Source organism: Alternaria conjuncta (assembly GCF_024043145.1).
Source record: "Alternaria conjuncta strain BMP 0040 chromosome Unknown scaffold_17, whole genome shotgun sequence".
NCBI lineage: Eukaryota > Fungi > Ascomycota > Dothideomycetes > Pleosporales > Pleosporaceae > Alternaria > Alternaria conjuncta.
Genome location: NW_026250106.1, coordinates 170,267 through 194,486, shown reverse-complemented (window position 1 = coordinate 194,486; position 24,220 = coordinate 170,267). Strand labels below are relative to the sequence as shown.

The 24,220-nt window shown below is 52.6% G+C and overlaps 8 protein-coding genes across 8 annotated transcripts; 2 read left to right on the top strand and 6 right to left on the bottom strand.

Annotated features, from left to right (window-relative positions):
• Nucleotides 1-3,079: 3,079 nt before the first annotated feature.
• Nucleotides 3,080-5,903, bottom strand: SEY1 (Dynamin-like GTPase that mediates homotypic ER fusion; the record flags this gene model as incomplete). The annotated part of the gene is made up of 4 exons (XM_051473670.1): nt 3,080-3,381; nt 3,436-5,177; nt 5,226-5,666; nt 5,734-5,903. 4 exons carry the CDS (start codon nt 5,901-5,903, stop codon nt 3,080-3,082), a joined length of 2,655 nt encoding a protein of 884 aa, XP_051322455.1.
• A 569-nt stretch (nt 5,904-6,472) lies between these two features.
• J4E85_009445 (uncharacterized protein) lies at nt 6,473-7,156 on the bottom strand (the record flags this gene model as incomplete). Its single annotated transcript, XM_051473669.1, has 1 exon — nt 6,473-7,156. One exon carries the CDS (start codon nt 7,154-7,156, stop codon nt 6,473-6,475), a length of 684 nt encoding a protein of 227 aa, XP_051322454.1.
• Nucleotides 7,157-7,791: 635 nt separating this feature from the next.
• J4E85_009444 (uncharacterized protein) lies at nt 7,792-8,746 on the bottom strand (the record flags this gene model as incomplete). The annotated part of the gene is made up of 4 exons (XM_051473668.1): nt 7,792-7,940; nt 7,997-8,443; nt 8,503-8,654; nt 8,706-8,746. The coding sequence occupies 4 exons, from the start codon at nt 8,744-8,746 to the stop codon at nt 7,792-7,794; spliced, it is 789 nt and encodes a 262-aa protein (XP_051322453.1).
• A 1,474-nt stretch (nt 8,747-10,220) lies between these two features.
• On the bottom strand, nt 10,221-12,747 carry J4E85_009443 (uncharacterized protein; the record flags this gene model as incomplete). The annotated part of the gene is made up of 5 exons (XM_051473667.1): nt 10,221-10,468; nt 10,519-10,798; nt 10,848-11,477; nt 11,530-12,399; nt 12,472-12,747. The coding sequence occupies 5 exons, from the start codon at nt 12,745-12,747 to the stop codon at nt 10,221-10,223; spliced, it is 2,304 nt and encodes a 767-aa protein (XP_051322452.1).
• A 628-nt stretch (nt 12,748-13,375) lies between these two features.
• On the bottom strand, nt 13,376-16,051 carry J4E85_009442 (uncharacterized protein; the record flags this gene model as incomplete). The annotated part of the gene is made up of 1 exon (XM_051473666.1): nt 13,376-16,051. One exon carries the CDS (start codon nt 16,049-16,051, stop codon nt 13,376-13,378), a length of 2,676 nt encoding a protein of 891 aa, XP_051322451.1.
• Nucleotides 16,052-16,687: 636 nt separating this feature from the next.
• J4E85_009441 (uncharacterized protein) lies at nt 16,688-18,387 on the top strand (the record flags this gene model as incomplete). Its single annotated transcript, XM_051473665.1, has 2 exons — nt 16,688-17,053; nt 17,104-18,387. The coding sequence occupies 2 exons, from the start codon at nt 16,688-16,690 to the stop codon at nt 18,385-18,387; spliced, it is 1,650 nt and encodes a 549-aa protein (XP_051322450.1).
• Nucleotides 18,388-19,062: 675 nt separating this feature from the next.
• Nucleotides 19,063-20,049, bottom strand: RAB11B (Ras- protein Rab-11B; the record flags this gene model as incomplete). The annotated part of the gene is made up of 5 exons (XM_051473664.1): nt 19,063-19,193; nt 19,355-19,435; nt 19,511-19,900; nt 19,959-19,971; nt 20,029-20,049. The coding sequence occupies 5 exons, from the start codon at nt 20,047-20,049 to the stop codon at nt 19,063-19,065; spliced, it is 636 nt and encodes a 211-aa protein (XP_051322449.1).
• A 496-nt stretch (nt 20,050-20,545) lies between these two features.
• J4E85_009439 (uncharacterized protein) lies at nt 20,546-23,876 on the top strand (the record flags this gene model as incomplete). Its single annotated transcript, XM_051473663.1, has 4 exons — nt 20,546-20,585; nt 20,943-22,906; nt 22,954-23,369; nt 23,420-23,876. The coding sequence occupies 4 exons, from the start codon at nt 20,546-20,548 to the stop codon at nt 23,874-23,876; spliced, it is 2,877 nt and encodes a 958-aa protein (XP_051322448.1).
• Between the last annotated feature and the right edge of the window lie 344 nt (nt 23,877-24,220).

The window sequence follows — 24,220 nt, the reverse complement described above, 5'->3', positions numbered from 1 at the left end:
CTGATACTGGAAGCTCTCCAGATCACGCAGTCATGGCTTGACGTGGTTTGATTTTTTGGAGTCGGAGGAAACACCATGGAAGAGGATCGTTTTGATTTTTAGACTTCCGGAAGAGAGGAGTTGGATGCAGAGTAAGTCGAGAAACAAAATCGACGGCTTTATAGCAACGCCCGCAGCGAGTTCTCAAACTCATGAGAAGCGGATCCCACTGTTTTGGAGTGACTGAACAACGTAGACTGGTATCGTTGTACTATGCCGAGTCGACACCATGAGTGAGGCGGCATGTCTCTGATCTACCACGCATTTGATGGAACCAAGTTTCGACAGAAACATAAACGAGCTGAACTCGCTTCTTCACGACGACAAGAACATGTCTTTCTTTCGCGGGCTTTTCAGTCAGCAAGAAGACAATCATGCTCAAGGTGATGTTCAATTTTAGAAGGAGGAGTTGAGCGAAAGATGTTGGTGAATTCAAGGTACCAAAGCCTAGAGCCTTTATATAGCAGATACCCAGGCCAGAGTATCGGCCAAATATCATGAGGTGGACGACAAGTAGCTTTTACGTGTAGTAACTTGGGTGGGATCCGAGCTCGACATAACTCGAATTTTGTATGGTTTTTTGTCCATCTCGAGCAGCCAACATATCGATTTTTACCACTCATTTTGCATAGAAATGTCGCTTTGCGAAAGGTTCTCGTGATAGCTGGGTAGGTAGTCTGATCCGACCGAAATTGCTCATAATTTGCTTTTTGAAAACAACGCGGCCGCAAGATCATGGATCGTACATTCAGATGCTTTTGATCCCTCTCATTTGAGGGGTACCTTTGTGTGTGTTGTGGTAATGTATTGATTATGAATCATATCTTTTGCCTTTTCGCGCTTCTCGCCTCTCCCACACGCCATCGATATTTTGTTTTGGTAATATTGTTTGGTGAAGTATGTGTAGAGAAAGAGGCGCAGACTCGAAGCCGAGAGCTGTCCTTACAAGCCCAGTAGAAATGTGGCCCATGTTTTGATGAAAGCTCTTCTGCGCCGATTGGAGTGAGCTGGATAGCAGACGCGGAGGCCCAAAGGAGAGAATCATAGATGGGTGCTCGATAGTTTTCGTGTCATCATGTGTTTCCACTTGGCGTATTTTGATTCGAACTTCAACCACGATATCGAACTTTGTAAAATCTCAGGTTATAAGCTTCGAAGTCTTTTCGACAACGGCAAAGTCATGTGCCAACGAAGTATATCTTTTCAGTATTCTTGCCGAAATCCCAGGGGAAAATCATGTTTGAGTGTTTCGTAGTTTTGGACTCCTCTTTCCTGCTCATGGCAGAAAGATCGCCGAGTTTGGAAATCGGGAAGAGATATTGTTGTTATCGCAGAGACGAGGGTACTGAGATTGGAGGTGACTTTATAGACATCGAGGGGACGAGCCAGCCAGAGACTGCATGCCGTTTACGAAAACATCTTTTGGATCTTAGACCTACCAGGTGGCTGCCGAGATTTATCGCTCAGTCGGTTTTCTCGCAACTCCAGGAGAAGGGAGAAGCAGATCCCCACGACATAGAAGAATGCTCGTCTTGTTTCTAAGACCAATTTCCTGGCTGACCGGAGGAACAACACATAACTTTTTTTTCATCAGCTTTTGATTTATAGCACATGAATCAGGATCGATTGAAGCAGACCATGAACATAGTTTCGGGGTATCGGAGTCCAGGTAACACCTCTCCATCAAAATTCTCGTCCATTGTTTTAAACTGGAAAAGAGGGAAGATGAGTTCACAACTCCTGGAAGAAAGCAGGGATATTGATACTGGTACCCGTACTCGTTACCGTCCGAGTGCTGGATGTGCCGCCAAAGTCTCGCATCTTGAATCAGTAACGCAGTTGCCAACGTCCCGCCAACATGAGTCCTTGGCCAAATCTTTTTGTTAAGTTTTGTGCATCATGATACCCTTTGAGTAGTTTTATTTCTTCCGCTCGCTCACTTCCATCGGCAAAACATCGAACATATTTTGGTGTTTGACCCATCGACGAGGGGAGTCGACAACTCCTATCGGCTGGTTGAGACTGATTTTCTAAAAAGCCACAGCATCGCATCCGCAGAATGTTGAAAGAAGCGGCAAGACGCCACGACCATGCTTTCTCTTGCTCCCGATTTTAGACAACCTCCATGTTGCTGTAAGAGTGCAATTTTGATGTCCTTGCCGGAAAGTGATAAGATGAGCATCCAGAAAATCCAGAAGTCGTCGGAAGCGTTTAAGTACTCGTTGCGCTATTCGGCGAGGTGAGGGTCATAGAGACCGTAACATCGGTACTCGTCGCTCATGTTTTGCTGTGGTGTGTGTCTTTTGAGTTCAGATTCCCAAACGCCAGCACCAGCACATGCAGCTAGCGTTCCGACATTTCAAAGTCTCGACATGTCCGATTAGAACTAATCTTTGGGATAGCGCAGGCCAAAGTCGACATTCGTAAGTCGTGAGTGGTATTGTTAGATTTTGTTGCTCGCGCTGGAGAAGCAAGGCCAAACACATAGTTGCGAACGGGCAGGATTTTGGATAACAGTGTCTTTGAACAGAGACAGAGGACCAGAGGACATCGGACATTGCCACCTCTTATTCTTTTCTGTGGTAAAGAATGTTCCGAAAGTCGGGCAACAAAAGCCATGGAACGTGAAAGATATCGTTTTTGGAATAGAAGACCAGCGGCGGTCTCAAGGTCCACATAGTTCGCCGATCGAAATCTTTTGGTAATAAAAGATGGAAGCTTTTAGAAAGTATGAGGACAAGAAAGGAAGACTAGAAAGGTGATTTATATACACCAGTAGCGCAGACATTGAACCGCGGAACCGCCCGTACTGCTGACGATCATCACTACCAACGCAGCATTCACATGCCCAATCGCGCGCATCGACATGGACCATTCGACTCATTTATCCAACTTCGCATTCCGACGAAGCCGTCCCAACAAATAGGATTCTATCAACAAAGCGCTCAAACACACTTATCAATGCCATACAATCCCTTTTCCGTATCCTACGCTATCCAGCATCTACCCAAAAGAGCCAACCAGTCGCAATGACACTCACTCAAATATCATCGAGGTCCTCTTCCTCAGCCCTGCTCTTCTTGCCATCGCCATTCAGCCTGTCCATCCTGACATCCTCGTGTCTCCTAGTCTCATTCATACCGCCGCTCATGGCCATGGCTTGGCGGCCAGTATCGGAGCTCTCGAGGAAAGCGCGAAGACGCTCCTTGCCGACTTCAAGACCTTGTGTGGAGGCGGCGTTGGCCATGCGTGCCATGGGGCCCCATAGGTTGAGGGTGTAGGTTACGTACGCGCCGACGCCGAGGAGGATGAGGAAGATAAAGTATACTGGGTTGCGGAGGACTGAGAAAGGTCAGTATATAGGTAACGGAAAGCAGAGACGACTTTGAGACTTACCAGCTACGATTTCGTTCCAACCCAGCGCGAGGAGGAGACCGTAGAAGTACAACGGAACTTGCGTGATACCGCCAATCGCGCTACGCTTGGCTTCCACGTACACACCATCTGCGGTCTTCTTGAAGCGGATCAGGAGATCGGCTTGCTTGGCGTCAGAGAGGATGGTCATCTCCTCTTCCAGGGTTTTGCCCTCTTCGTCGTCTAAGCCACCGATGGGTGTCAGATCGTCTTCATCCGCAGCGGTTGCTGACGCGGGAGCTTCGCCGATCCATGCATCGAGCGGTGGAGGGCTTGATGTCTTCGCCAGCTTGAAACGGGCAAGGAGTGGGATAACGGTAATCGTCGACTCGCGGGCTTTGGTGTAGACACCCTCGATGTCGTCGGTGGGTCGCCATATTCTTGGGACGCCATGCTCGTCGTAGCGGAACTTGTCTTCGAAGTTTTCTCTCAGCTTCAAGAGAATGTTGCCCTCCATGACTTCTTCGTCAATCTTCGCGCGGAGCACAGCCCACGACTTCCGCCGTAACCTCCACAGACCGACTTCAACTTCTTCGGGGCTAGCATCGAAGCTGGATGCGCGGTCAGTGAATCGCTTCTCGGCGCTCGAAACAGTTTCGGTGAAGATAGTCCAGACGCGGTCCCAGAGATCCTTCTCTGTTGGTGGTCGCTCGCCATGCTCGGGCGCGCCAGAACCGCCTCGACCGGATCCGAGCTTGTTGAACTCAAGACCGACAGACTCGTCTAGTCTTGATCGTACCCAGCGCTCGATTCGTGTGGCCAGACGCCTCATCTCATCCTTGCGCAGACGGCCAGAGACGTCATCCAGGTCCTTCTTGTAGATCTTCAACTCGTTCTCATGACTGCTCCAGGCCGCGCCCTCTATCGCCATGGCCTTCGCATCTTCTTCGAACTTGGCAAGTGCTTGCTTCTTCTCCGAATCGACAATCTGTGCGAAGTCGTATGTTCCCTTCTTCTGACCGCTCTTCACCGCCGCACTGACGGCTTCGCTGAAGGACTCCACCCCGGACTTGTGAGCAGCTGTGAGTTGCTTCTGGAACAGTGCCTTCAACCGTGTGTCCACCTTGCCCTCGAGTTCTGCCTGCTTCCGCTTGTAGACGCCCTTGTGGTATCGGCTCGCGTTCGTGTCGAAGTCTTTGAAGACCTTGGTTCGTGCAGCGCTCATCGCAGGGCCGAGGTCGGTGATGACAGAAAGCTGCCCGGTCCGAGCATGCTCGGCTTGTTGGTCCTCCAGTGGTGTGATCTTCTCGTCGAAAGCAACCAGGACCTCCCGTGAGATCTCGTCACAGCGGAACTGAGCCAACAGCTCTTGCTGTGTAGGCAGATCCAAGTCCTTGTTGTTGACAATCTGATCCCATACACCCTCCGCGTATGCCGAGAAACCGTCTGCGGGAATCCGTCGGTGGTATTGGGGCAGGAAGATGGGTGCTGTGGCCTCGTCGATGAGCCCGCTCTTCCTCGGGTCATTGTACCCTTCTTTAAACCGCCTGCTAAGCTGTGTGACTGCCTCCTCAAACTTCTCGGGTTGTAGGATCTTGTGTGGGAGGGCGACGAAGGCGAAGTCGAAGTAGTCTTCTATCCGCGAGTTCTCGAGGCCATTGGGCTTTGAGATGGTCGACCACAATTTGGAAAGGTCTTGTATTAAGGTGTTCTGTAGGTTCTTGAGGGGTGTCGTGCCGAGGTGGTCGCGGATGACGAAGAATAAGAGGGATCTGGGGGTGGATCTAGCAATCGTCAGCATGTGAGAGATCCAGAGCAGTCGATATACTTACTGGCTGTCCTTGACGAAGAGTTGTAGGTTGACCTCGAACACAGTCTTGAGCAGGCCCATGTTGGCACCCTGGTACAGTCCAACTTGGTGTTCCCAGATGTTGACGATGAGGACCTCGCTCGTGGCAAGCGCGAACAGGGCGCTCTTGCGCTCAAAGTCCTGGTCCTCGCCTCGCTCTCTGCCATCTGTACCCTCAACGTCCATGACAAGGATGTTCTCAGCCATGTTGGAGCCGCCCTCCTCGCGCTTGTTCTTGCTCATCCAGATTCCCTTTGTTGTCTGGCGGCGCTCCTGCTCGGACATGACGCCGAACTGGGTGCCGAAGAGGTAGTTGAGCAGCGTCGACTTTCCAGTAGACTGCGAGCCAAAGACGGATATGAGGTGGTAGTTGAAGCCGGCGGGGATAACCTTCTCGATGTTGAGATATGTAGAGACGTTTGTGCTACATGGCGAGAACCCATTAGCCTACTGCCCCTCTGCCCAATTGCCTGCACGCGGAGAAGACATACTTGAACATCTTGTCCTCGTCGATGACCTGGATGCCATGTTCGTAGGCACTTTTGTCGACGTTGTCGCCGACGCCGGCAAAGTGGGCGTTCATCATGAGCGAGGGGGACGTGTGGTGTTTGACGTTGCTGGGACGGCCCTGGCCATTCACTTTGAGGGAATCGTCGGCCATGATTGCTTGGTGTACAGTCCAGCCGAGAGCTGCACGTGGTGCGGGAAGAATAATGGCGTTGTTAGGGGTGAAAGCTGGCCGTTGATGTCACAGGCCGACCGCCTCTGGAGCGTCGACGCCCATTCGCCGCTGCACCCTGGCCCTGATCCTCGCTTAAGCCCAGGCGGTGGTTGCTGCCGTACAGATGACGGTCGCCTGCATCATGCTCTCTGTTTGTATACAGGCTTTGAGACACTCATTCCTGCTGCCTCTCTCACGTGCTGTTGCCCCGAGGACGGCGATCTGAACCATGGTTCAGCGCGGTAGTGGGGATGCACGTTGCGATCGTGGGCAGGAACAAATCAACACGTCTTGGCATCGCTTTCACGGTACTATCACTGGGTCGCTTGACAGGACGTTCCTGAAGATAAACGTGTCCTTAGAACAGGTGCCGATAAGCTACCGAAATCTGGGAGATCGCCGTAAGGATCGCTCTAGATGTCTTCGCTCAACAGCGCGGGCGTTCTAGCAACAGGAATAATTCAACCCCCACTACGCGTGCTATGACACCGCCAACACCATCTCTAGTCTCAGAATTCCCTATGTCCCTTACCACCACTGACCATATCCCCACTGATCTTGCTGATTTCCTCGCTGTTCTTAACCCAGGCTTTCGTCGCATCCTCCCACACCCCGTCCCCAAACTTGTTCTTGCACCACTCCAGCACCTTCTCAGCCTCGCCTCTTATCCTCTTTTCAATACCCTCCCCGTCATCCGTCTTCTCAATCTTCTTCTTGCTTCGAAATTGCTCAACAGCATCGATCAGACTCTTAGGCTCCTCATCGCCATAGACGAATTCAATCAGGGAAGACGAGATGGAAGAGTTGCTGCCAACCTGCTTCGCGACTTCAGCATCCAATTTCTGACCATCTTCTTTGTGTTTGGGTTGATAGCCTTCACATGCGTCTGCGACGTCGCTTATCCAGGCTCTTGCGTTGTTGAAGTCGCCCTCCGCGCGGTGCAAAATACCGTGTAGTAGCATCCCCTCCACAGCTGGCGGAGCCTGCATGTGCCGGACTAGAAAATGTGCAGATTCCAAGTCATGGTTGAGGATGTGTAGCAGTGCTTCGATGGTCGGGTGGACATGTAGGTCTGCGATTGTCGCCGTGAGTTGTGCATCTTGGGCTTTCTTGGGTGGGTGGACGAGATTGGTGCTGGGGATGAGCTTCTGTGATATCAATTCCAGCGTCCGTGACACATCTGATTGACTCATTTCTTCGTTTTGCTTAGTAGGATCGAAGCTGCTGGTGTGAGTGGGACGCGAAGAGATGATTTCTCATTTCTGGCCAAGACGCGATGGCGAAGAGAAGATGTTGTGATCTCGGTAGTAGTCAAACTCAAAGATACCATCACAGAACGGAAAGTCTCACAACATGTATGCACCAGCTAGCTTCGTCGCGAAAGCATGTGACGTGCTTGATGCACCAACTTAGGAGCGCAGACGTCATGATGGACCCTGAGAATCATACAGTCGACACGTGCGGGGTGGGACAGTTTACAAAAACAAATTTGATATAGCTCTGACATGTAAACGCGTAATTAGACAGCATTGTGGCGTAATCAAATGTTGTAGCATAAGGATGTGGTTTTCGTAGATGCGCTAAACTGCGCTCATATGTACATACAACGCATTAAAATCCAGCTGCCTGAACACAACCTAGTCGTACAGATATAACAGGTACAAGGTCAGGGTCGTAGAGTATTTTGCATCCAAACGCCGGGAAATGAGGACGAAGATGTTGGAAAGACAACGCGGAGGCCGTATCGGGCGCGAATCGGGTGGTTGGAGGTAGAGTGGGAGGTATTCGAGATCGTGATAGGATGGTGTGGAATTAGCTCAACCCACACTTAAGCCTTGTTCTTGTTCTGCTCTTCCTCCTTCTCGGCCTTCTTCTCCTTCTTGTTAGCAGCATCAGCATGCTGCTTAGCCTTGTGCTCCTTGTCGGCAGCAGCAGCCTTGCGCTCCTTCTCGCGTTGCTCCTCAGCCTCTACCATTTCTGTATCATCAAGTCAGCTAGCTATTCCCACATCCAACTTCACAACTTTGACATACCTCTCCACTGGTCCTCTCCAGCGTATCTCTCGTGGTGAATCTTCTTCTCGATAACATGCTTATGCTCGGGATCGTTCGGGTCGATAACCCTAATTGTCTCCCATCTTCCCTGACCCTTGGCCGCGTCCGCACCTTCAATCGCAAAACTGCCTAGCAGCGCTGCCAGTGTGCCACCCTGTGCGTACATACGCGCCTGCACTAGCTTTTGTGATCCGCTCAGGTATGGGTTGCGGTTGACCATGTGCCATGATCCAGCCATGGACACGACCCAGAAACCAAAGAGAATCGGGTATCGGTTTTCGGTCGCCCACGCTTTGGCGCGCTGAAGGACGGTCTTGTTTTGCTCGTATAGTGCTTCGCGCTCCTTCTCGCGCTCGACTTGGCGCTTCTTCTCGGGTGTGTGTTCGATGTCGTATGCTGCGGAGGCTCGGTCGGCGGCGATGACGGCTATGGGGTAGCATTGTTAGCAATCGAATTCCGGGATTCTGCGATAGAGAGATACGTACCGATGAATGTTCCTGTTGAGGCCACAAGGAAGGCCCGGAAAGGAACTGTGAGCGCTCGGAAAGAGTGGTATCTTCTGCTCGCAGCCATGACACCTGCAGCACCTATCGCCGTACCAATGGCACCGCCTATCGAACCGCCCTTGATTGTGGCACTTGAAGCTGTCAGTACAAAGCTCCCATTGCCGTTAGAGTGTAATACTCACTTGTAATGCGCCGCCTCCTCTTCCTTGGTAAGAACCTTCATCTTGTCTTAGGTAGAGACTGCTCCGATTCAGAATTCAGGTGTATGGTGGACAATCGTGTGGATGTGGCGGCTGTCGAGAGTTATGCGTCAGGTATACGCTTAGTGTTGGGAGTTTGGACGGGTATGTGTATGGAGTCTGAATGGGTATATAAAATATGACGGCGCACGCGGCGACTTATTAAAAGATAACGCAATGCTCAAAACTCATGGTGACGTCGCCGAACTTCCGGCGCCGCTAGACCCACGTTGACATGTGCGGGCAGTGATGAGGTAAGGCCCTTTCGGCAGGCCCTGCCTAGCCCTACGTTCCTCCAGGGCTGGGCCGATTATCGTGCGCTGAGAGATCAGGTCACCGATGCATGATCGAGTGAGTATACCTCGAGGGGACTTCTTTTGCTGTTCGTTTCTTGCAGCTCTACGTTGGATGTAGGAACATTTAACTCGTTTTGGGATGCGCTCCCAGCGAACCATGACTCCCTCCTCAAGATGCTCTGCCTCGCAACAGTTCCATCAGAAATGCATCACCCATGCGCATTCACTACCCTGACACCTACATGCAGGCAGCCGCTAAGTAAGGCTCTGTAAGCTTGTGAGCAATGCATCCCCGGTTTGTTCCTGCTCGGCAAGTTCTCGCGTGTCGCATGCTCTTCGGATTCTGTGCCGAAGCGGCATCTCTTAGTTGCCGCTCGCCGCTCGCACTGTTCAGACTCAGCAGATATGCGGCCAACCTTCCCTCTCCTCTACATGAGGCTATGTGAGTCCCTCAGAACGTGATTCTCGATGAAACAGCTCGAAGTTTTCACCAACCCTGATTATCGTCTTCCCGGCATGTGCAAGCTCTTTCCCGGCCATGCCCGAGTTGCCACCGAAGCCCGTACAAACTCCAGGATTCACCGAGCGGCTCCGCACGTTGACATCCACGACAAGACGGGTAGCAACGTCTGTCTCTTATGTTCACTCATCAGTTCCCATCACTGCGGTAAAGCCACGAACTCTTCCCAACACATCAAAAGCAGTGATACATTAATAGGTCATCATGTTTCTTATTTCCATCGAAGAATACATACATCCGATGACAGCATTATCATAACCGTATTACCTCGTGATTAGTCTGCTTCCGAAAGAAGGATAAGTATGTAGGTACAATCCAGTTCATTGTTCACCATATCGTCTTCTCCAGCTTTTGCCTCCATAATCCTACTAAGTATCTCAGGGCCGATGAAAGTGTTGGGATAAACAAGAAAGAACATGTCCGTGATAAGGCGTGTCCAGGAATCGATGCTTTTCCAACTGACTGTAGGAAATGCGTACTTTCGTTTTTAAGCCAATGGTCTTCGACAATTTGTTCGACATTGATCTTAGCTTTTGGGCATATCCACGATACCTTCTTCGAGATCGAGCGAGCGGTGCACTGGCTGATAATACCCAACGATACGTATGTGGACAAAGACATGTACACTCGCAAATACGTCTTTTAACGGAATGCGCCAAAACTGGGGCGCGGTGCGGGGTTGCCATAGCGGGGAAGCATGCCTGCCGGAGGTCCTGGGCGTGTCGCAAGGGCAGGGTTGCAGCAGAGCATGGCGACGCGAGAGCCGTACTTGGAACCGCGGAGAGAGACCATGTGCTTACGGATGTGGCCGCCAACGAGCTCGCGATGCTGGGTACCACTATTGGTTAAGACATACTGGATAAGATAGTTGCCGAACTGATCACCAGCAACTTCAACAAGGTTAGCTATCGTCCACGAATCAAGGGTGCTCCAGACTTACTATCAATAAGAGGCATGCGTGGACGGTCGGGGCGAGCTTCGCATACGCGGTCCAGGTACCGGTCCAGGAACTCGTTGCCACCAATCTTCAGGCACTTCTCGATGACCTTGGAAGCATACTGGTCCATGCTGTACTCAGTACTGAAGCGAAGGATGTGATCGATAGCTCGGCTACGATCAGCGGGCGCACCATGCTCGCAAATATGCTGGATGCACCAGTTGCCGAATTGACCGTGGGCGATGACATCGATACTGGCGAGCACCTCGTTGATGCAGGGACGCTAATGCCAGTTAGTAGAATCCGAAAGGATTGATAGCGCCTTCACGTACCTTGTCTTCCTCAAGGCAGTTCTCGAAGATGTTCTGTACGACCAGGCTGCCCGTCTCGCCCAAAGCAACTTCGTGCCACATGCCTCGTAAAGCTTCGTTGACGTAGCGCATGATCTGGGGAGGAGAGTCGCTCCAACGGAGCTCAAAGAGCTTCTGCCAGACGTGGCAAGCGTAACGGTGAATGACAGTCTCTGGGATGCGACGAAGCAGTTCGTGCACCATAGTTGCTTTATACTCTTCCGGGACGCAGTCGAAGGCCTTCTGGATGACATGGCAGCCAAATGCATCCATGCTCAAGGCGAGAGTATTGCCGCGAATGGCTTGGGCGATCGCGATGACTTGATCGTGCGTACCATGCTCAAAGCAACGCTGTACAAGAAAGTTGCCGAAGCGGTTGACCATCAATGCATAAGCTTGGGAGATGATTGCCTCCACAATCTCATACTTCTGTTCCGGTGTGCCTACTTTGAGCTTCTGCTGAAGGAAGATGGAAGCCTGCTGGTCGTTGTTGCAGATGATCTTATCGACGATGTACTTCCAGTTGCAGCTCATGTTTCGGTCCAACAGGCGACGATAGTTCATGGGTTCAACAGGGGGCACGTACTGTGAAGTACCCGCCTCACTCGGAGCCTATGTCTTGTCAGTAAAAGTCGGGGTTCTGCATGCAGTAGTGGTATCTTACCTGAGAGTTCCATGGAGACGGTCCCATGCCATTGGCCACGTTGAACTCGTTCGCATCTGGCGACAATCTGCTGGCCATTGTACCAATCGGAGCCGGGTGGCCTATCGGATACATGGGTGGCATAGCGTACTGATTGTAACTCGGATCGAAGGCCGAACTAGGGCGGCTAGGTGGATTACTCAGTCCATTTCCCATGCCCATGTTCATACCGTTGAAGTTGTTGTTCATGGGGTTAGGCATGCCATTACCCATACCGGCATTGAAGCCGTTGGACATCCCGCTGCTGCGGAAGCTCTGGTCGAGAGGGAAATGAGTGGGCTCGTTCAAGAAGCCATTGCGACGATAGCCTGACTGAGCGGGTTGTGGACGGGCCTGAGGCTGGGGCTGAGGCTGCACCTGGGGCTGGTATGAGTTGCCGAAGCTGTTGTTGCTGGTATAGGCTGGGCGAGCAGGCTCATTGCCCCAACCGTAGTTGCTCCGAGTGGAAGCATTGAATTTGTTCTGCAAGCTGGTGAGAGTCTGCTCAGTGACATCACCCGGGTAGCTATAATCAGCCTCTGACGATTGGCTCAGGTGCTCCATGGTCGACCGGGCCACATGATGGCTATGCATTTCCTGGTTGACGCGGTTGACTTCGTTGCGGGCCTCTTGTAGTTCTAGCTTAAGCTTTTGTAGCTCGCAAGCCTCGACGAGGATGATCGAGCCGTCCAACTCCGTCGATGGGGTAGATGCGAAGTCGTCGGTGGCCGGTGTGATGGGGATCGATCCGTTGGAGGAGCTATACGGGTCGTGCGGAGGGGAGCGTCCATTCAGGCGCTGCAAGAGCGAGTCCATGACGGCTGACTCCTCGTGAGCTCCCATCTTGGGCTTCTGGGTAGGTCAGCTTGGTCTATGTAAGAGATGGCGACGGTGAGACTGCGGCAAATGCTGGATGGTACTGACCTTATAGCCGTCGAATGAGTCGTGCTGCTGTAGCATTGGCGCTTGATTGCCCAGGGTAGAAGAACCGAGTGGTCGCTTCATGCCCTGTGTATTGCAAGTCAACGATGAGCCAAACGCACGTTGGAAGGCATATGGGTATTGGTGCAGGCTCATGCTGCCTACCGCCTGACCCAGGACCTCTGGCGAGGTGTCAATCCTGAGATCGCCGGCCTTGGAGAATCGGTTGGGGCCCTTGCGGGGTGTGGGGGACCCGTCGGAAGTTATGTTGAAGCTCATAGTAGCAGAGCTTGGAAGAGTGGGTAGATGACTTAGATCCGAGAGGCTACCGACGTGTCCAGGCTATATGGTGAAGAGTGCGGTTCTGAAGGCGGCTGGAAACAAATCTGGGGTTATTGGGCAAATGGGCAGATAATATGCAGAACGGAGGCTCGGTGCAGCTCGTTTGGCGACGTAAATGGCCAATGTAGATGCAGAAGCGACGAGGAAACAGCTCAAATGTACATAAATCAGTAGGTCGCGGAGGGCGTTGTCGCAAGGAAAGGACGACAGTCGTGGGAAGAAGGAAGAGATCGAGGAGAGGGTGAGTAAAGAAAGCGGGAGAAGCGGGGTGATGACAATAGAAGCTTCCGAAAGAGACGAGGTGAGCGCGAGTAGGTGCCCAGGTGGAAGGCGCGTCGCGTCGGGACGCGTCGCACTCGTCTTCACCTCAGCAAACGGAAAGGTTATTGTAGATAGAGGAATCAATGATACAGTTTTCAAGATCGGTCCGCTCTACATTTCCACCCGTTGCATTCATGTCAAAGCTGGTATAGCCTTACTCCCACACTGAAAGTTGATGAGACATAGTGAGCCTTTAATATCCGCAGTTACCTACCACCTCTTCGAGCTTGGGCCTGCGCATTGCTTACCCACTTTCTATGACACTGCTGGGAGTGACCTTCCAGTCAGAGTCAAAGAAACCCATCGCTAAGACACCCTCAATACCCTTCCATTTTGCGCTCTCACCAAAGACAACGAAATCGGGTTGACCGACACCTGCCAGCAGAGGAACGATACGGGATGCCTGTCGCAACCCCTCGTCATCAGCACCCCACAATACGAGCTCGAGACGCTCGTCTGGTAGTGGTCGCAAGAACGCCGCACCTCTAGCTTCCTCCTTGTATGTTTGGTCTTGCCCCCGGTAGTCGCGGATGGTAATTCCAAAGTCGCCAAACTGAATCGGGAAGTTGCTTTCACTTTCTTTGAGACTGGCGCCAACAGCCAGAGTGATAACATTGTTGGTGTATTTGGAAATTGCAGAGTCTGCTGTGTAAGAGACGGTGTTGGCGTCTGCTTGGAAGTACTGGTGTAGATTGCGTGAAGTCTGCAGTGCAATGTACGACGAATTGCTAGAGCCTGGGTGCCTGATAGTGAACGGCCCACGGGTGCGAAGAATAGCAGTCATGGAGCCCAGTTGTCGGCCACTCCTTTCAGGCTGCGCGGAATCTGCAGTACGTGAGCCGATGTTCCAGCCTTCGTCCGTCTTGTGAACACGGATAAAAGAGTCCGTGGTCGCTGCTGCCTCTGCCAGGCTCAATTCGTGCCCATCGAGAGTCACAGACCCATCCCAAATGGCAGTATTGAACTCAAGCTCTTTTACATTGGAGGTCTTGATGATGTGTCCCCGAACACCGACCTTGCCATAGCGTCCTGGGTCTTCTAGCTTTTTGACCTGAATACCGTTCTTACTCCCCATGTCTCCAGGGTCGCCGACCATGATAAGAAAATGCTCCATTTTCCGGGGTAAAACATCTGTGTTCATAGCTTGGGTGTAGTAGAAGTCTACCAATGCTGGTGTTGTCATGACCCCGTCAAACCAGTGATTTGCCCCTGCTACTTCGTTGTAACTAGCTTTGGCTCCTGTAACCCCCGAACTGACTCCTGTACGATACAGCTGCTCCGCAAGTAGGCGGCCGTTGTAAGCCGGAACGTTGTCGTCAATCTCACCGTGCTGCTGTTGAACAGGAATTCCATGCGCGTTAGGCATGAGCATTTCATGTCGATAATTGTTTAGTGAGGCACTGATGACCGCTGTACGTCCTGGATCTGCAGGCTGCCACAGATGGTATGGCACGTACACCTGAATACTGGCGTAGCCCGAAACTGGTGCTGCAGCGAGTACTTTATCTGGTCGATGAGTCAGGGCATACCAAGTACCCTGCCCACCGTTGGAGTGCCCCGAGACTATCCAGCGGTCTGTGTCGATACCGTACCCGGTCCAGTGGTTGTCCGCGATCCAGGTTGGAATCGCAGCTATTGCGGCTTCAACGTCGGCGAAGCCCCAATTATGCCAGTCATCGCCGGACCACGGCGTGACACCTGTTGGGAACAGGACCCATGCACAGAGATCAGAAACGGGATCCAGAGCTCCAGTAACCTGGGCATTTTCCGCTTCAAGACCAGCTCCGTGCAGTTGCAGCAACAAAGGCAGCTTCGATTGTCCCAATGGACATGTTGCGTTCTTCGCCGGAGGCCGAAGCATAGCATAGGAAGCTATGCCGCCCGGGTGGAGATATGTGACCTTGTGAGGCCTGTAGAGATCGATATGATTCAGCTTTTGAGATACATGTAGGGTGTTCTGATGCGTTCCACCAACGGACTGGTACGTGATGTCGTATTCCAAGGATGAGGCGTTGTTGGTAGAGAGAGATGCTTTCAAGACGATGGGCCTCGTTTGACCAGAAACAATAGTGATGGGCATGCTCGGGTCTTCGTATGTGTTAGAGTCGTCCTGGTCAGCAATATCAGTATCTTCGCGTAACAATGACTGAGCGCCCGTTGTCCACCCGGCGAAAGAGACGTGCGAGCTCACATCTGAGGGCTGAATGCTCAGGACCTCGATATCCTCTTCCCCAGTGTTCCTCAAGTATACCGATCCAATCGACGAAGCAAGCTTTCCGTCGACCACATCAGACACTAGCATGCCAGGTTTCGCAAGTTCCAGAGACCCTGTGGCCTTTTGCACGTCAACGACAACATCAATGGTAGGCTCCAGAATGCCTCCAAAAGCCCTGACATCGCGAGCTAGGCGAAGATCGATTCTGTGTGAGCCAGGCTTGAGATGAAGAACAGGAGGTGCGTTGCGGTAGCTGTAATAGTCTCCTCCAAAGTAGTGCTGGTCATCCACCCAGTATTCCAGGATGGCGTCCGTATGCAAGATTAGATGTTGAGTCTCATTACCGCCGACGATGAGTTCGCCACGAGCCCAGGCCTGGTATTGAACAGCAGCCCACCCGTATACGACCTTGAGGAAGTCCCAATCAACGTTGGAGTAAGCCACGCTCAAGGAAGCGTTGGCTGATGTAGCATCGTTCAAAGTCCGTACGGCTTGGGTCACGTTCCATGACGCGGTCCCGTTAGTAGGCAATGAGCTTCGAAATGTCGCCTCAGGGTCATATTGGAGGTTTCTGAAGCCGCCGTAGTACTCGAGTGGATCGGCACCCCACGTGGCTTCTATATGATGTTGGCATGGTGTTTCCGCGTCACCACGGTCAATGACGTACCTCTTGTTCCAACCTGCCATGGCCCTAAGACGTGCCATGTGTCGTTGAAGGAAATCAAGGAGGCACTCTCCTGCCGGCTCACTAGGTGTAGTGGGGCTACGACCGGGCCATGTTCCGCAGCATGGCCCAATTGCAGGAGGAGGAAGATAGCACAGAATAAGTACGGCAGCGACGGCCGGTTCATCGGAACAGACATACTCGGGGTTGCACGAAGGCTCGACACATGATGAGGAGCGAAAGAGGTGGTTTTGAAAAGGAACGTCGTTATCGGTGCAGAAGATCTCTGCCCGACACAGCAGGTGCGGAATGCATGGTAGTTCCCGAAGTCATCAACGGAGCTTGGCCGACGAGGGCTGGTGATTTGCTATCCCTGTCGGCTGCACGACGCCCGGAACGCGTATGTCACTAACCAGACAATTCTCCGCTAATTACGGATCTATTGCGACGCTTGCCTTCAACACCACGCTTCGTGGAATAATCCTTCTCGACGATCCACGGTACCCCACCACCGCTACCGCTGATTGTGCCGCCCTCGTGCTCTTGCGTGTAGCAAAGGAGTGCGCCACTGTTCCGCGCATATAGCACCAAGTCGCCTGCAACATCGCTTCTCCCAACCCCCATGGCGTAACGAATAGTTCTACGACACCCCAACCTCCTTCCATCCCGCAGTCGCCATGACGCCTCCGTTGGCGCGGGACCCGAGTCCCAACGCTACCTTCAAGTTTCCCGCCTTCCAGCCCGATCTGCTCCCCACGCCCGAGGAAGACAACATCTACGGCCTCAGCTCGTCGCGGTCCGCCAGCCCCAGTCATGCAGCGCAGACAAATGGCAGCACGATACCAGGGGATAGGTGGCATCCGCGCAAAGAGGCTAGGTTCGGAGGCATGAATGGCTCCTCGTCGGGCTCTTCAAACAGGCACGGAAGACAGAAGAGCCTTTCCGAGGCCTTCAGGACCATACGGACGCGAAAGGGCAGTGTCAGCCAGAATGCGCATGAACTCGCCGATGCGCTCAAGGCACCGCTGTCGCCCAAGCTCATCGTACGTCGCGCCATGCACGTCTCTGCATGATTCATGGCTAACAGACGCAGGTGCTCTGCGGCGTGTGGTACATGACGTCCATCTTCACCAACATGTCCTCCAAGGCCATCCTGACCGCCCTACCGAAGCCCATCACCCTTACGACCGTACAATTCGCCTTCGTATCTGGCTGGTGCTTGATAATGGCCATGTTCGCTAGGAAATTTCCGCGGTTGAAGCAGACGATGCCTTTCCTCAAGTACGGCATTCGCAGCCCATCCAGGGAACTGATCATGGCTACGCTGCCCCTGACGCTCTTTCAGATTGGCGGACACATTCTCAGTGCCGATGCTACGTCGAGGATACCTGTGTCGCTGGTGCACACCATCAAGGGACTCTCCCCGCTCCTGACGGTCATGGCCTACAGCATCTTCTTCAAGATTCAATACTCGATCCCAACATACCTCTCCCTTATACCACTAACTCTGGGAGTCATACTGGCATGCTCGGCGGATTTCAACGCGAACCTGATCGGCCTGATGTCCGCATTTGCCAGCGCTATCCTCTTCGTCGTACAGAACATTGTCTCCAAACAGATTTTCAACGACGCCGCAGCCGCTGAGAAAGACGGTCTCCCACCCAACAAGTTCACCAAGCCAGACAAACTAAACCTCCTCTGCTACTCCTCCGGCCTAGCCTTCCTCTTCACGCTCCCACTCTGGCTCTGGTCCGAAGGATTCACCCTCATCTTCGACTTTCTGCACGACGCCTCCATTGAACTATCAGACCACCCTGAAGCTCTGGACCACGGGCGGCTGATTCTAGAATTCCTGTTCAACGGCACCTTCCATTTCGGGCAGAACATTGTAGCTTTCGTGCTACTATCCATGGTCTCACCAGTCACCTACTCCGTCGCCAGCCTGATCAAGCGCGTTTTCGTTATCGTCTTCGCAGTCGTCTGGTTCGGCAAGCCCATGACCAAAGTGCAAGCCTTCGGCTTCGTCCTCACATTCGTGGGTCTATATCTCTATGACCGCACGCACGATGCCGCCAAAGCAGATAAACGCGCAAAGGCCCTACAGTCCAAGAACAGCGGCTCATTGCTTCCCTTGGCGACAGACGTCAAGTCGCGACCTGTTTTCACGGCTAGTCCGTCGTCCATGCAGGATCCAGGGACGTACTCCATGCCGGGTATCCACGAGTCACGAGATGAGAAAAGACATGATGATTCGGGCAGTTCGAGCTATCGCAGGACTTCTGAGCAGGGCTCGCAGTACTTGCCTCCTGGGACGAAGGCGGAGGATACTTGGCGGCCTAATGACATGAATGGCAGAAGGGGGATAGGCGTTTCATGAGCATTTACGAATCTATTTGTTGTTTTTAGATGAACTCTTGGGTCGAGATCCGAGTGATGTTTTGTCTTGGTGAGTGGCCCGGAAGAGATGCTCGGTACGGTGATGGAGATGCGCAAAGGACCGATCTACGTGCCGAGTGTTACTGGTCAGTGGTCAAGTGCTCGATTTGCCGAAACGACCGACAGAAGATACTAAGCCGTGGATCTACTTCGTCACATGTGACACAACGGCCGCTCCAGGAGTCTGCTGACGCGTCAGCCCACCGTGACATTCCGATTGTACAATTAACGACCATGGTGGCTACGCGAGATAATCTGAACATGAGCTGATATTGCAATCACGCCATACATACAGCCACTATTCGCATTATCGCCTCCAGTCCCGAACCGAACAAAAGAGATGCTTCTCGCAGCATGCAAAACCAAGCAGAGACCCCGACACCTGTAGCCGAACAGACACAAAGCAGACGTAAAGTGAGCGACTTCCTGGACGCCGAGTTTGGGCATTTGCATCATCTCATGTTGTTTCCCGCGCGTTAAACGTAAGGCACATTTGTATCGTAGTCCTGCTCGCTATATCCGAGCTTTCTCCCTTCGCTGCTCCCGCCAAAAACATGCGTTGTAACCCGGCGCAACCAGTTTGTAGGTGAAGGGTATTTGTGGATTTCGTCGTCGTCTAGCAGCATCCCTTCTTCTGCTCCGCGTCGGCCGACTTGCTGATCTCGAGCACCTTGCGGTCGTTGCCGAGGACTGGGCCGCTGCCTTCGCCTTGGTCGAGGGCTTTGCTTGAGACGATGCGGTAGATTTCTGGGTAGTGTTAGCAGCAGTTCGTACTGGTGACTCAACGTAGAGGGCACGACGAAAGTGGCGGTGTAAGCACATGTCTATCCGGGCTATAGACTGTGACGCCAAACTTTGCGCCGACCACTGCATTTACTGCGGGGTACTGTTTGGTGAGACGGGCGTACCTGTGAGAATGTTCTGGAAAGCAAGCTCGACGTTGCTGGCGTCCAAGGCGGACGTCTCGATGAAGGAGAGGTTGTTGTCACCTGGAAAGTGTCAGCTTACGTCGTCTCTGAGTGACTATCTGGACAACTGCCAGTGTCATAGAGTGAGACACGTACTCGCAAACTGCTTGGCCTCCTCTGTTGGCACTGCCCGCAGATGCCTCAAATCGCTCTTGTTACCGACGAGCATGATGACGATATTGGAGTCGGCATGGTCGCGCAGCTCCTTCAGCCACCTCGTCACGTTCTCGTATGTCTGGTGCTTGCTGATGTCGTAGACAAGCAGAGCGCCGACAGCGCCACGGTAGTATGCGGAGGTGATGGCGCGGTACCGCTCCTGGCCTGCGGTATCCCAGATCTGGGCCTTGATGGTCTTTGCGTCGACTTGGATGGAGCGGGTAGCGAACTCGACGCCGATGGTCGACTTGGAGTCGAGGTTGAACTCGTTGCGCGTGAATCGACTCAACAGGTTGGATTTACCGACACCTGAGTCTCCGATGAGCACCACTGCGGGGGTTAGCGGGCGACGAGACCAGGACGAGTAAGGCGGGGGGAGAGGCGGTACCCTTGAAGAGGAACTACAGGCACGACAGTCAGTATGCAGAGCCCACAGCTGCTGGCGTACGGGGACTCACGTCATATTCGTCGTTCGCCATTGTTGCGGTAGGCAGGTGGGGAAGAGTGGCAGGTGGGCGGCGGGTGCACGTCTCAGTCGCTAATTCGGCGAGGTTCTCGGGAGCAGGGCCTGGATAGCGTTGGGGTATCAGGGCAAGCAGAAAGGCAAAGTCCGGTCGTCGTGGCGGTGGTAGTGTCCAGGTGCGCTATCTCGCTGCCTCGAGGAGTCGCTGCTCCACCAACAAAGCACCAGCCAGCACTCAGGGCGAACGAGCCCATGCCGCATTAGGTAAGCGAGACGCTACTCTCCGCGTCCTCACCTGCACCCTCACGCCCGTGGTTGCTTGCACCACCGCAAACAAGTCGCCTTTCGCCAAATAGCGGCAATCACTCAGTCTCTTCTTATCGCGTGTTGAGCGAGCACAGTGATCGGCCGCGTATCGGAAAATTCGACTTGCGCGTTGTATCAGCATTATCCCGCTGCTCTCAACCAATCAGGACCTTGCATCCTCATTCATCTCTACGGCTTTCGCCAGAATGTCATCACGCCCTGTCGAAGACGATGAGCAAGTGGCGGGTACTTTTGACGTGGAATGTATCATAGCAGAAAAGTGGCAAAATGAATGGGACGTCGCGCCCTTCGGGAAGGGAATAAAGTACTTGACCAAGTGGGAGGGCTATCCACTTTCCGAGTAAGTCTATGCTGAATGATCGTTGAGCCCAGCTAACCCGCTATGAAGCAGTAAGCATCTAATCCTGTCTTTCGCAGTTCTTTGGTATTGCCTGGGACACTACCCCGACCTATACTCTCCAAGCGTTCCACAAGGTTGAACATTCATCGCATCTTCCTAACGTTATGTAGGTACTTGGGAACCAGCATCAAATTTTGAAAATGTTAATGATGATGATCCAACGGACCCCGAACCTGCCCCAGGACCCCCAGCTCCCACCGCTCTGGAACTATGGAACCTGAAGAAATCGAAAATGAGCGGGATTGAATTCCGGAAGCTATGCGACCAAAACATAAGCAGATTCGAGGCAGCAGTTCGAGCAGCGGCAGATGAAGGTGTGCCGCCCCTCGAAGTTACACTGGCAGAAAGAGAAGCTGTAGACTCCAGTCAACTCAACAACTTGTTCATCGAAAGTCCCAGAAGACAACCTCCAAGAGCGCGCAAGCCTCCTGTAGTGCAGTCAGACTCATCTTTGTCTTCTTCTGAGGAAGCAGAGTTGACGGATGACTCCTTATTCGATGAGATCACGATGACCTCAAAGAAGACAAAGCACAAGTCAACTAGTGCAGATGGCGCTGGTACTGAGCGCCGGCCACGTCGAAAGTCAGCTCAGTCAGCCAGTGAAGCACTGAAACGTGCTACAACCACTCCAAAGCGGAAGTCAGCTACTAAGCCGAGCCCAGCTAAGCCTTCGCCATCGGAATCAATTCCACATTCTCGAACCGGACATGTCGGCCCGGTCCCCACCCAACGGAGGGCGAGTACCACCAGTGAGCTTGCAAGCGCCGCTACAGGTTCTGCCAATATAACTCCGGCCGGCGCAAATCCCGGTACTGCGAAGAGATCAGTCTCATTTACTACGCAGGTCAGTCCTAGTAATATCACATCCGATACAGGAAAGAATGGCGCCATCAAGTTCACGAACCAACCGAAACCTCCGCCTCGCCAGATCTCTGAATTGAACAAGACCCATTTCCGCAACCTTAAAGGACGAGGGGCGGCGAATAAGAAGTCTGCCAGGGAGGGTACACCTGATCCTTCGGCTCTACAGATTGTCAACGCCCCACCCGGTACCACTATCTCGCTCCCGCGCGCACCACGCGATGATCTATACGGTCGTCGTGAGCCTAGCCATAGGCGACCCACAGAAGACTCCAACAGCGACGTTCGCCCAAGCCGACAGTCTACTGACGGTAACCTACCGTTGGAAGACTGGGAATCCCACAAAGTCCCATTAGTATGCTATTCTTGGAGGCTTAGCAACGATTGCCCGAGAGGTCCGAAAGAATGTCGCTTCATGCATAGAAATAAGGATGAAAACGGCCGTGACTATCCCTTGGGGGATATGCAAGGGTTCATACCTGGTAAATATCGCAGGCCACCACTCACCTGTCCCTATTGGCTGAACTCTGAACGGGGCTGCATAAAGTCTGCCGAACAGTGTAATTACGCTCACTACAACACTGGGTGGATGAAGCACACTGATCCTAAAGTTCCCGATGTGCGAATTGATCCTGAGAAGCGGCCGGAGTTCAATGGTGGAGAAAGTCAGTCTGGAGAAAAGTTCACCAAGAAAGCGTTGGCACCGAACCAACTTACGTGCTGGTACTGGAAAAACACTCAATGTCGTAAGTCCGACCAGGATTGTGCCTTCCAACATTATGATACTGGTATCGTCGCGGATGGGCCACATGATTCTCGTCAGAAGCCTGTTCGACCGGCGGATGGGTCTGATGAATCTGATGCGTCTGTCCATATGGACATCGATGATGTTGCTCAGCCGGACGTTGCCGATGAAGTAACACGCTCCCCTTCTCCCATGCCACTCGAACAACCGCAACAACCGTTCCAGCCGCCACCTCCTCCACCTCCACCCATGGAATTCCCTCCTGTCGATATCAGATGCACAGAGCTGCAAGAGAGAATAAGCGCAGTCAGCAAGCTCGACTTCGAAGACATGTTTGCGACCAACGATGGTGAAACAACCATCGATCCGGTAGAAAGGAGGGCTTTCTTATTCTTTCACCCTGAAGATCACTTTGTGGAGTTTGAAATCATCACTCGATGGCTCTTGATGCATCATGTCCAAGTCAGCAGTGCGAGCTATGCAGGCGGATGGGCAGATTTCCAGCAACAAATCCTGAAAGGAGGCACGGGTATTATCATCGTACGTATCACACACTCCGTGGACCAAACGAATACTAAGCAGACTAGACACATCCCGACTTTGAATACTTCACAAATATCCCCGGATTCGGCCAAGTCCTCCGTAGAGGAGTGCGTCTCTGGTCGGTCGGGCTTCAACCAGGTATCGAATACGACTATGCTTCAGACGAGACACCTGTGCTCCGGAATAATCGCATTGAGATATTTCCTGTTGGTGGATTCATCTACATCACGGACGAAGTCTTCGAAGCGATGCCAAAATATGCGCTGTGTATCATCAAGCTCTTCTTGGCGAAAATCAAGAAGCTCAAGGAACTCGCAGGTCCAACAGCTCAGCTGCCAGAGATCGTCGAGAATAGCTTGCTCTGGCGTCTATGCGTCCGTCCGGAACTGATGGAACATCTGTTTGCCTACTGTGAAGATCAAGCAACAGAGCTCCAAGCTGGGGATCCTGATGTACAGAGGTTTGTCTACTACACTTGGATAGCTTGGATTGTAACTAACCATGAGACAGTGCCGCAGAGCTCTATTCCCTTCTCACAAACCCCAACTTCATCGAGCAAGACAGTCCCGACGCCCCCTTCAGCCTAAAAGCCGACAAACACCCCATCCTCTCTGAGCGCCGTGCGATCGCAGAATGCGAACCCGTCGACTACTTCAACACGCTCAAACGTAGCCAGCAAGCCGCGAATCTGAACATGATCCGCTACTACGCCGGGCTGCAGGTTGACATGCGCCGCGACTACCGCCACTTCTACGTCGTGCACACCGAACCGACAGCGTCGTATGTGAAGGACTGGAAGCAGGAGATCCAGACTATTGCTGAAGTCATCACGCCTGCGCAGTGTATCAAGGAGTTTAAGAAGAGTGGGCAGGATAGTATGTTCAATTTCTTCGAGGACGTGATGGCAGGGGATGTGGGTGAGAAGGGAGCAGCGGACAAGGACGGTGACGCGACGCGCACGGGCTAGGAACCTACGCGCGATGCTAAAAATGTCCCGGTAACGATTGAAGAGTGGTGGAAGAGGGCTCAACATATTCTTTCACGGAAGTCGTGTTGGGCTGTATGAAGTCTGGCGTGTCTTAAAGGACAAGGTCAAGTCACCTCTCCATGTCAGACACGCCCTCACAACAGCATTTCCGCTTATTTCCCCGATAACCTGATACCCCTTGATCGTAGTAAAGCATTTCACATATTCAATGAAAGCGTTGTATCAACTCAAAGATATTTTCAGTCACTACCCAGCCATCAGAAGACACAGAACACGGAGAAAACAAGCTGGGTATCATTCGACTGCTTGCAAACCTATCGTAT